This window comes from Crotalus tigris, unplaced genomic scaffold (assembly GCF_016545835.1).
Source record: "Crotalus tigris isolate CLP2741 ecotype Arizona unplaced genomic scaffold, ASM1654583v1 scf7180000023829.5930981, whole genome shotgun sequence".
NCBI lineage: Eukaryota > Metazoa > Chordata > Lepidosauria > Squamata > Viperidae > Crotalus > Crotalus tigris.
Window position 1 is genome coordinate 990629 of NW_024100213.1, and position 12441 is coordinate 1003069.

The 12441-nt window shown below is 40.3% G+C and overlaps 1 protein-coding gene across 2 annotated transcripts in view; it reads right to left on the reverse strand.

The window, feature by feature from the left end:
- The window catches only part of MCCC1 (methylcrotonoyl-CoA carboxylase 1), a 28894-nt gene that overhangs the window by 1743 nt on the left and 14710 nt on the right, over nucleotides 1-12441 (reverse strand). For both annotated transcript variants that reach the window (XM_039321836.1, XM_039321837.1), the window contains exons 12-18: nucleotides 10877-10986; nucleotides 8565-8781; nucleotides 7824-7910; nucleotides 7328-7377; nucleotides 6259-6396; nucleotides 3434-3541; nucleotides 2636-2707 (exon numbers count right to left, since the gene is read on the reverse strand). In XM_039321836.1, the coding sequence (XP_039177770.1) occupies nucleotides 2636-2707; nucleotides 3434-3541; nucleotides 6259-6396; nucleotides 7328-7377; nucleotides 7824-7910; nucleotides 8565-8781; nucleotides 10877-10986 (782 nt within the window). The remainder of the gene's footprint in view (nucleotides 1-2635; nucleotides 2708-3433; nucleotides 3542-6258; nucleotides 6397-7327; nucleotides 7378-7823; nucleotides 7911-8564; nucleotides 8782-10876; nucleotides 10987-12441) is intronic.

Below are 12441 nucleotides of genomic sequence, written 5' to 3' on the forward strand. Positions count from 1 at the left end.
CATCCCAATGTATATTGGAACATCATCCGTAGCAGAGTTCCTCCACCTCAACCACTTTAAGGTCCTCCAATTCTCAGATTCTTACCCATCTTGAAGTTGGCAAGGTTGAGAAACACTCATCTGTAAGTACTTCTTGACTTGCGACCACTCAAAGCTACAATGGACCCCCATTTGTAACCCAGTTTCAAATTATTGAGGTTGGCCCTCCCCTGCAGTCATGTCATGCAATCACACAAATCATTTATCACACAGTCATTTATGGCCGTTTGCAGCACACCAGTCAAGTCACCATGATTTACCATGATTTTGCAGCATTTGCGACTGGTTTCTGACAAAAACCAGTCCGTAGCAAGTAATGGGTTTACTTAACAGCTGTGGCATTCACTTAATGACCACAGCAAAAAAAAAAAGGTTGTAAAATTGGGTCTGGTCACATGGTCACCTATCTTATCACCGTCATGACTTACAACCATGATTACCAAGCTTAAGTACAATGATAAGCCAAGGACTTGGTTGTTGTTAGTTGCGAAGTCACGTCCAACCCATTGCGACCCCATGGACAACCTTCCTCCAGACCTTCCTGTCCTCTATCATCTCCTGGAGTCCATTTAAGCTCACACCTACTGCGACCCCATGGACAATGTTCCTCCAGGTCTTCCTGTCCTCTACCATCTTCTGGAGTCCATTTAAGTTCACACCTACTGCTTCAGTGACTCCATCCAGCCACGTCGTTCTCTGTCGTCTCCTTCTTCTATTGCCCTCCATCTTTCCCAGCATTAGGCTCTTCTCCAGTGAGTCCTTCCTTCTCATTAGGTGGCCAAAGTACTTGAGTTTTAACTTCAGGATCTGGCCTTCTAAAGAGCAGTCAGGGTTGAATCTCCTCTAGGACTGACCAGTTTGAACGCCTTGCAGTCCAGGGGACTCGCAGGAGTCTTCTCCAGCACCATAGTTCAAAGGCCTCAATTCTTTTGTGCTCAGCCTTTCTTATGGTCCAACTTTCACAGCCATACATTGCAACTAGGAAAACCATGGCCTTGACTATACGTACTTTTGTTGGCAGGGTGATGTCTCTGCTTTTTAGTGTGCTGTCTAGATTTGCCATAGTTTTCCTCCCCAGGAGCAAGCGTCTTTTAATTTCTTGGCTGCAGTCCCCATCTGCGGTGATCTTGGAGCCCAGGAAGATAAAATCTGTCACTACCTCCATTTCTTCCCCATCTATTTGCGAGGGATTGAGAGGGCCGGATGTCATGTCAAGGACTACATGGATGGATATTATCACTCCAATGGCAAAGAAGGTCCTGACTGTCGAAAACTCACACGGAATTCATCCCCTGCTTGTTTTGAGACTACATGATTTCATTTCCAATGCAATTTTGTCATGTCTTAGACTACAGCTGGCATAATTCTCTTCTACAAGTAGTCTTTAGCTTACAAGACAGTAAGCCGAAAATGTCAGAAGAGTACCAAAAAGAAAAAATACAGATACTCCTCGGCTTATAACCATTTGTTCAGTGACCGTTCAAAGTTACAATGGCACTGAAAAAAAGGGACTTAAGGCTGCTTTTCATACGATTGCTGCAGCATCCCCGTGGGTCACGTGATCAAAATTCAGACGTTTGGCAGCTGGTTCATATTTATGATGGTTGCAGTGTCTCGGGGTCATGTGATCCCCTTTTGTGATCCTTCTGACAAGCAAAGTCAATGGGGAAGCCAAATTCACTTAACAGCTCTGTTACTAACTTAACATGTGCAGTGATCCACTTAACAACTGTGGCACGAAAGGTCGTTAAAATGGAGCAAAAAGGAAAAAGACACTTAACGAATGTTTCACTTAGCGACAAAAAAATGGGGCTCAAGTGTGGTCCTAAGTCAAGGGCAGCCTGTCCTGACTTGATACAGTGCAGTGTTTCCCAATATTGCCTATTTCACGAGGTGTGGACTTCAACTCCCAGAATATACCAACCAGCATTGTTGACAGGTATTCTGGGACTTGAAGTTCACACATCATAAAATGGTTAAGGTTGGGAAACACTAGTGTAGTAGAACTTTTCTCCAACCTATGGAGAAAGCTACAGTATATTTTGAAAGATCATCCAACGTTTCCAATATCTCATGGACTGCCACAAAGAAGAGGGAGTCAAGCTTTTCTCCAAAGCACCCGAGGGCAGGACAAGAAGCAATGGATGGAAACTAATCAAGGGGAGAAGCAATCTAGAGAAGCAGGGGGTTGGAGTAGAAGACCTTCCAACTCTGCTATTCTATTCTATTCTGTTCTGTTCTGTTGTGTTCTCTTCTCTTCTATTCCATTCCATTCCATATCCTATTCTATTCCATATTCTATATTCCATATTCCACATTCCATTCCATTCTATTCTTATTCCATTCCATATTCTATTCCATTCCATATCCATTCCATATTCCATCCCATCCCATCCTATCTTTTATGGAGCCATAATGGAATATTCACTTCTGGACAACGTAAGTACAGTTACAATCAACAAATTATCTGAAAAACAGAGCAACATTCTGAAACATTTTATCTAAACATTTTAGATGGTATGCTAATGATATTAAACCAGATCCCAATAAGCATGAGATTCCTTTGCCAGTACAAAAACATATTTTCTAAAGATACCTCCATTTTCATAGCTGTCATCACCACAAGGGCGTCTCCCTTTTGAACTGTATCTCCAGGTTTCACAAACACCTAAAAATGGAAAAGCAAAGGAGAACGGACTAGGGTGTTCCATTCCTCCCCAACGAACTTCATTAGGATTGCATTTTCTTTAGACTCACAGATAGCAAAAGAAAACGAAATTATTCTCTGGTCAAAAACCGAAGAATGGAAACCTGTTGCTTTTATTTTTGGAGCTTTTTTCCCCAGCAAGCTATTTAAAGATAATGCCTGTTCGATTGTCAACTTAAATATATTTTTCATTCTTTTATTCAATTTGTACAGTCGCCCACGTCATGCTTGTGACTCTGAGCAGCTCACATAATTATAATGAACAAAAAGAAATCCAAAATTCAGTAAAATACCATAACTCCCTTTAAAAATCTAATTAAAAACTCACTTAAAATCAAAATTACAATGGAGAAAACAAAAGCAGGTAAATGAATGTCAGGAATGCAGTGTTTCCCAATATGAGCCACTTACAAATGAATGCAGTGTTTCCCAATATGAGCCACTTACAAATGAATGGTCTTCAACTCCCAGAAGCTCACCGGCAGCCATGTTGGATGGGGAAATTCTGGGAATTGAACTTCACGTATCTGAAAACTATCCAGGTAGTGAGATAAGAAATGGTAAACAGCCTGAAATAAGTGGTGATATACTAGCCTTTCTGAATCATTTTCATGTCTTCCATACTCATTTTTTTTAAAAAAAAATGTCCTTTAACAAATGTTTCATAAGGGTCATGCTCAGAATTACCTTTTCTACTGTGCCTGTCATGGGAGCGACAGGCCCAATGTGGTCCCCACCTGAACTCTTGCTGGTTAAATATTTTGGCACCGGAAGACCAATCTGCTCATGACTTTCCTAGAGAAAACAAAATCAACCATGTAATATGAAGTTTCCATTTGCAACTATTTAAAAGCCTAAATAATTCCACCAACCATAAAAAAAATATCTTACAATAATTTAATGGGTGACTTCTTAGGATAAAAATAGTAGCCACTGATCTCCAATTGCATTCTAGGACCGTCATAGTATTCCTTTTGTTCATATAAATAAAAATTGCTGATACTGTATACAGATAGTTGACTTACAACCGTTGGTTTAGTGATGGTTTCAAGTTACAGTGGCACTGAAAATAGGGCTCTATGACCATTTTTCACACTAACCAGAGCTGCCGCATCCCCACGGTCATGTGATCAAAATTCAGATGCTCGGCAACTGATTCATATTTATGACAGTTCCAGGGTCCTGGTGTCTTGTGATCCCCTTTGGTAAGTTTCTGACAAGCAAAGTCAACTGTGTTTCTAACTTAACAACTGCAATGATTCACTTAACGTAAAATGGGGCAAAGCTCAATTAACAAATGTCTCACTTAGCAACATGAATATTGGGCTCAGCTGCAGTCATATGTTGAGGACTACCTGTAATGTAAAAACTGCCAAGACAACGTGCTAACTTCAGAATAACTTATTTCCAAGCCTGCTTAGGTTTATTGATCTGCAAATGGTGGAAACAGTAATATAAAAGAAGAATCAAGAGGTGGGCAGCAGGCCAGTTTGCCTAGTTTTATATCCAGTCTGCTAAAAGTTGCAAGAAATGTGGAAGTTATTTCAACAGTACAGCCAGAGATTAGATTTTTGGCTCTTTTACCAAAAGAGGTAGCTTGGAAGTATTTAAACAAGATGAGTACCCTAAGCCATCCGAGGCTGACTGCACTTATTTTACAGTTTAATTCGACCAAAAAGACATTTATCCATCTAAATTGCCATTTTTACAGCCAAATTCTGACAATGGAATCCCTGGGGTTGAATATGGCCTCTAAGCCACCCTCCCTAACTGGACACATATTTTGGGTATGATGCATAAAGAAGATGTGGAGGAAATTTAAGTTTTGCTGGTTTATGTATGTATTTATTGATAATTCATATTTCTAAACTTCCCATCTCTTTCAAAGAGGAGCTCTGGGTGGTATACAATATAATACAGACAGTCCTCGATTTATGACCACAATTGAGCCCAACATTTGTTGCTAAATGAGACGGTTCTTAAGTGATTTTTTTGCCCCATTTTACGATCTTTCCTGACACAGTTTTTAAGTGAATCACTGCAGTTGTTAAGTTAGTAACACGGTTGTTAAGTGAATCTGGCTTCCCCATTGACTTTGCTCGCCAAAGGTCACAAAAGGGGATCACATGATCCCAGGACATGACAACCATCCTAAATATGAGCCAGTTGCCAAGCATCCAGATTTTGATCATGTTACCACGGAGACGCTGCAATGATCGTAAGTGTGAAAAATGGTCATAAGCCTCCTTTTTCACTGATGTTGTAACTTTGAACGGTCTCTAAATCAGCTGTTGCAAGCTGATGATTACCTGTACAACTGATAAGTAAAACAATGTCAAAAAATTAATATTAAAACATTTGTCATTAAAATTTAGAACTGAGATTTCAGGTGGCTTCAGGAAGTATAAAAAGGACTGTAGGCGAAGAGCAGGCAGAACGGGGGGTGGAATTAAGGGCGTCATCAGCTTAGAGTCATTATGTATCCACAAGCCATCCAAGTCCCGCTCTCTTTGAATTCAGTTGACTCTTATCAAGCATGATTTAGAGCTGACCATTAATTGATTAAATTCTTGTGTACAGGCATGAGCAATAATCTGAATTGCAAGTTAACATTTGGTCCTGATCTTTTTGAGCCTGACAACCTGCATACTAGCCACAGCCAGAGATTCCCTTTCCCTAATACAGAGCTTTTCAACCTTTTCACCCATTGTACCGCTTTTAGGATATGGCAACATCCGAGTACTACCAGTCGCCTAGCAAGGTGTTAAAAACTTGATGACCAAAAAAAAAAAAAAAGGAAAAAAGTGATAAAGTACAGGTAGTCCTCAACTTACAACAGTTTGCATAGTGACTGTTCAAAGTTACAATGGCACTGAAAAAGTGCCCCCCAAGCCACAGCTGAGCAAGACACCTGCCTGCCCGCCCGGGTGCTCTTCCTCCTGTCTGAGGTTTTCGTTGTTGTGAGCATTTCCGTTGAGGATTGGCAGCGGGGGTAGGGTGGGGGGTGTTTGGTTTTTATTCCCCCCATCTGCTGGGTGGTTGCAGCAGGCTTTGGTCACTTCACATGACCCTGGGATACTGTGACCGTCATAAATATAAATCAGTTGCCAAGCATCTGAATGTAAATCACAAGACCCTGGAGATGCTGCAACATTCCAGTTGATCGGTGCTTCTTCTGGGCTCAGCAGAAGCACCAGGATCAGCGCCGAGCTCCAGCTGCAGCCTGGCGCTGATCCTGGCGCTTCCGCTGAGCCCTGACAGTCCTGCAGCTCCAGCCATCTCTCACTCAGGCTAGTGAGGTGCTGCCATCAGTTCAGCTCATTCCCCTCCCCCACTACCACTTTTCTAGGATGATCGCATACCACCTGCCAGGTGCCAATGTACCACCTGTACCACTGATTGAAAAGCCCTGCCCTAATATTTACAGAAATAATAGGTTAGACGTCAATGCTCCTTTTTTAACAGTTTTTTATTAATTTTATTCCCCGTGCAAATAAAATAGAACATATTACCGACGAGAAAAGGTGGATGGCAGTATCCAGGACTACTAATTTGCACTGGGATACAACTCCATTCACTGAACATCTTATATATTCTATGCCATCATTCATCATCAGGCAGCCAGAAACATGGAAAAGCTGATCTTCTATCTGAAATAGATTTACAAGGGTTTATACACCATTCCAGAGGAAAATCAACCTGAGAGAGAAAAAATCACACAGTTTTCTAAGGGAATGTTTTTGAGGGGAAAAAAAAACTGAAAAGAATTTAAAAACAAGGACAAAAATCCGTGTTTCTTAGAAATCAGAACCTTCTCAAGTCTTGTTTTCTCTTCCCTTTTTTTCTGAAACTCAAGAAAATATCAAAAATAACTTGTATTTTAGGAGAATCCCACTCAATTTATTTTTTAATGTATCTTGGCAGCTGCAATGGAGTCAATCAGCTTTCTATGTTAAAAACATGTCCATCTGTTCAAACTATGTCATAAGTCTTCCGATGTTTTTCCTATCCACAACTTTGTACAAAATTAACTTTGAGAAACAGTGACGTATTTAAAAAAAAAAGAAGAAGCTAAGTTTTATAAATCAACAAGGACGACATGTTTCTCTCTTCATACTACTATCTTTGGAAGCCAGCATATTTGGACTTATCATAAGCTTCCTTGCTCAAAAAATGCACAGTTGTAAAGCTTAAAAGGTTTCAAGACAGGGCAGAGAAGGAAAAAATAGAATAAACTCTGGATATCTTTCATGGGAAAGAAGAAAAAAACTGGAAAGCAAAAAAAAAAAAAAAAAAGAGAGAGAGAGAGAGAGAGAGAGACTTTTTTTCCCCCATACTCCCATTTTTCTCTGCAAGCAAGTTGGGTAACTGACAACATTAATCAATAATGACACTCAGTAAAAACAGCACAAAATAGTAACATTATTTCACAGTCACTGAACTGTTTTTCCCTCTTAATTCTGTCCAGAAATGAGACTGGGCCCAATAAATATGTGCTGTTACATTTTTTATACAGTAGATTGAATGGGCCGAATAACACAGGGCTTAAGTTGTTAAATACATTATTATGAAGAGGTTTACCCGCATGTCATAAGATCCATTGTGATTGTACTGTATGGCAATATTCACATCTGGTGTAAAAATAAAGATTTAAATTAATTCAATTAATTAGAGAACATTATAAATCCAACACGAAGCATATATAGTTAACCTGACACATCAACAGTAAAGAAGTCTCAGTCTCTCTCATTACCCACTGTCTCTCCTATTTCATTTGCTGATTTTTGTATTCATTTATTCATTCATAAAATTATATGGTCACTCAACTCATAGCAGAGAAATGAAACCCCAATACAAAACCCAGTAACTCATAATCAATCTCAACAACTTTAAGACTGGTGGGCTTCAGTTCCCAAAATATCCCAGCCAGTTTGCACAATAGGCTACTTCACATCCAACCTAATCACACATTTTATATCTTTTTGTCCTTTTCAGCTACACAATAGTACAGTTAAGAAACTTTCATTATCATTTTGTAAGTAATTTTCAATTATTTATTTACAGTTCATCCACTTACTTTTTTCATTATCCAGAAGAGTGATGTTTCTAACGTAAGGGATATTTATTCTCTTGCCACTGCTGGATGCAAATGGAGAGAACTTATCTAGAATATTAAATGTATACAGAAAAAGATAGATATTTAATACATATTTCTGCTGAATTGGACAATGCTAGCAATATCGAAACCTGCTTGCAATTTGATACATTACTTTGCGTAACGCTGCACGCATGGAGACCATGTACACAGGAACGTCTCAGTACAAATTTGTTATTTGTGGACAACTGTTCAAACTAGAATTTTCCATGCAACGAAACTGGGAACCTTTTTTATGCACATTGCTCAAAGTCTCCATCGATGAGAATCAACACTGGACCAGAACATCTGTTAATGAATCACTCAAATGCTTGCAAAACAGATTCTGAATCCCAGCAAGTCAACATACAATCAAATCTTGCAATTTGATGGTATGCTTATGAGGTTATGTGTTCTGTTTTGTTTAGCAGCTACCCCAAGATAATCAAATGAAAAATAATTAAACAGGATGCACAGAAACACCGGCAGTTTTTAAAGCACATGAATGTTTCTCAACTGGGGCAGCTTTTAAGATACGTGGATTTCAATTCCCAGAATTCCCCAGGAAGAATGAGTTGAAGTCCCCAGTTGCCAAGATTGAGAAACGCTGATATACACTGTATGCAAGTAATATGTAAAGCACATTTTTCAGCAATAAAACAGGAAAAGCTGCAGCTTTCTTACCTTCTGTCTGGAGTCTAAAGGTATTAGTCATCAGCTTCTCTTTCAAAATGAGCCCAAGAGCTGCCTGGCACAAAGTCACTTTTGAAATTGATCGTTTGGGTGGAAAGAGCTCACCGTGGTGTTGAGGGATAAAATTGGTGTGAACCTTCCCAGCCTCAAAATCTGGATGGGCTGAGAGATTCAATAAGAAATCCACATTGGTGCTCAGTCCAACAATCTGTCATGGGAGGAAGAAATGCACCAGAAAAAGGCAAATCAGCCAACAGATGCTCTTTGGTCCTAACTAATAAATTCAAAAATCTGCAGCAAGGTATGGAAGACCAAAAGATTAATTCATCAATTCAGCTTGCATATTGCTATGTCGGCAAAGCCTCGTGGTCGTTTATAACTATACATGTGCACCACCATTCAACTAAAATATCTACCATGAAAAAAAATAAAGCAATAGTTCCAGAAAATATATTCTAATGCTAATGAAGAGGTACAAGTATACCACCAAACTACAAAAGCAAAACAAAGGAATGAACTTGAAAATGTAAATGTGCTAAGATGGTGACAGTAACCTATTCTCCAATGGACAGAAAACTTTTGGTCTTAAGCAACTTTTGGAACATTAAAATGAATGGGGGGAAATCTCAACGCCAAGGACTGATAGTATATTCCATAGCCTTCCGTATTTTGTGGAAATCTCTCAAGGATGCATATTCTGAAGGTGTGCTCAACACTTGAGTAGCAGGTAGCAGAGAAGAACAGTAGCCAATGTCTAGATTGCAAGGGTGGGGGAGGGGAGGAAGGAGACTAATCAAAATCTACAGAGTATGACTTGCGTCCCTGAGCAATCAACTAACAATGTCTCAGGATGGTTTCCATCAACCCAATTGCTGGCTTTCACCTGTTGTAGTGGTGAGATTTTGTGTAACTACATCTGAAGAGTCACTTTGGTGTAGTGGTTCAGGCACCAGGCTAGAAACCAAGAAACCATCAATTCTAGTCCTGTCTCAGGCACAAAACCAGCTGGGTGATCTTGGGCCATCACTCTCTCTCAGCCTTAGGAAGGAGGCAATAGCAAACCATTTTTGAAATCTTGCCAAGAAAACTGCAGAGATTAGTCCAGTCAAAACTGTCTTAAAGGCACATCTATCTATCTATCTATCTATCTATCTATCTATCTATCTATCTATCTATCTATCTATCTATCTATCTATCTATCTATCTATCTATCTATCCCAGTGGGTCTCAACCTTTTTAATGCCGTGACCCCCCAACCGGTCGTAAGTCGAGGACTACTCAACCAGTCGTAAGTCGAAAACTACTCAACTGGTGCAGCACCGTTTGCAGAATGGGACTTTTGGCGGGCTCAGCAGGGCAGAGACAGCCTGGACAATTCCTATTGGCTTTTGAAAGCCGATAGAATTAGACTCTATTCAAGAGAGTCTATTCTATTGGCTTTCAAAAGTCAATAGAATAAAAGGGAGTAGCACAGCTAAGGAAAAGGGGGGAAAAATGGCAGACTGTGTTGTTTGGCGACCCCCGTGAAATGGTCGTTCGACACCAAATGGGGTCCCGACCCACAGGTTGAGAACCACTGAGATAGATAGATAGATAGATAGATATAGATATATTGCAAAATAAATAAATAACGATCACCAGGAGAATCAACGAGAAAAATATTTAATAAAACCTAGCTTTCGTTGGGAACTTCCAACATCATCAGGGTTAAAAGCAGTTGATGGGAAGAAACTTATATAGGATCACCAAACGCCTGCATCCGGCTTCTGGACCGCGTCATTGGTCCCAGCTGATCAAATTGCACTCTGAACATACCCTTAGCGCCAGCGCCCAGCCCCTTCCTGTTTCTATTCCATATACTCTTATTCACTCCTCCATCACTAATTCTGGGGCTGAGTGGGTGTTTTTTTTTCCAACGAAAGCTAGGTTTTATTAAATATTTTTCTCATTGATTCTCCTGGTGATCGTTATTTATTTATTTTACAATATGAATATACCCAGGAGTCGAATTTTTACTGATATTATCAACCAGATATAGATATATAGACAGATAGACAGATAGACAGACAGACAGATAGACACACACGTACATCTGTCAATGCCTGAAGACACAATATAATACTATGTACAACAATCTTCCCCAATTTGCTGTTTTCCAACATACCATTGGACCTTTAGCTATCTTGGCTGATGATTCTGGGAGTCATAATCTCTGCAGGCCTGATAGCATCAGAGAAGGGAAATCTGGAAAATGTTTTTATCAGGGGTATCATTTTAAACACCTAACAGAGTTTTACACTTACGTTATATTGTTGAAGGCAGTATCTTAATTTCCTTAAAGCAGCTGGGCGATCTTCTGCCCAAACAACTAATTTAGCAATCATCGGATCATAGTGTATAGAAACCTCATCCCCTGAAATAGAAACACAGAGAAAAAATGATTTGCCAGAATAAATATTTATTTATATTTCACATTTTTGAACTGCCCATCTCCCTCAGGAAGGAGCTACTGGATTTTCCACGTTGTCACAGCTTAAGACATTTGCAGTAAACTAAACAACACTTTTCAGGCAAGCTACTCACAGTTCTGTATGAATGTTTTGCAGCTTGGAAGAACAGGTCTAGAAACTATTCTAGATCAACAATATCAACTGTAATGTTGACACTAGAAAGAATCATTCTAGATTAGCCATGAAGTACTTCTACCCCACAGAAGCATGTTATAGGTAGTCTTCGACTTATAACAACAGTTCATTTAATGACTGTTCATAGTTGCAATGTCACTGAAAAAAAATGTCTCATGACCTTTTTTCACACCTAAGCCATTGCAGCATCACGTGATCAAAATTCAGACCCTTAGCAACTGACTCACATTTATGACGGTTGCCATGTCCCAGGCTCACGTGATCGTCTTTTGCAACCTTCTGACAAGCAAAGTCAATGGGGAAGCCAGATTCACTTAACAACCGTGTAACTAACTTAACAACTCCAAAGATTCACTTAACAACCGTGGCAAGAAAGGTCGTAAAATGAGGCAAAATTCAATTAACACCTGTCTCACTTAGCAATAGAAATTTTGGGCTCAATTGTGGTCGTAATTCGAGGATTACCCGTACTGAGATTCTACTGAAAAATTGCAGAATGTTTCAGAATCAAACTCTTGGAGAAGGTATTATTGAAATTGGTGGCAAGGAGAGACATGAAGCTTAACCTCAACATCTGAATAAAAGAGAACTTGGATTTGGGGGAATGGGACAGTTTGTCTTGGCCAATTCACCACAGTCAACTCACTGCAGGACAACTCAACATGGCCACCACGGGACAATTCAACATTTCAGTTTAATTATTTAAAATAATTTTAAAAATATTTTAATTTTTGTCATTCACCTTTCATTTTGTCCCTCCTTTGGCATCCTTCCTTTAATGATTCTATTCCACTATTTCTTTGATATTAGTGTAACTCTTGCCCCACGGTGAGTTGTCCACGGCGGATTCTCCTGCCGCAAGTTCGTTGCGACGAGTTGGCTGCAGCGAGTTGGCATAGACCAGTGGGGGCGAACCTATGGCACACGTGCCATAGGCAGCACTCAGAGCCCTCTCTGTGGGCACGTGCGCTGTCGCCTCGGCCCCGCCTCCTCCTGCAGCCCACTCTTCACCAGCAGCCCCCCCCCGGAGGAGAGTCACTCCCGGGCACAGTCTGCGCAGAGCAGCGCAGCCAAGATCATGGCAGCTGGGAAGTGGGGACAAGACTTTGCCCTCGTGCCTCATTGCGTACAGATAATGCTGCAGGACGTGGGCAGAGGGTGTGGCAGCCATGCCGTTGCTGGGCCGTCTGGGCAATCTGTGGTGGGTGTGGAGGCAGTGGGTG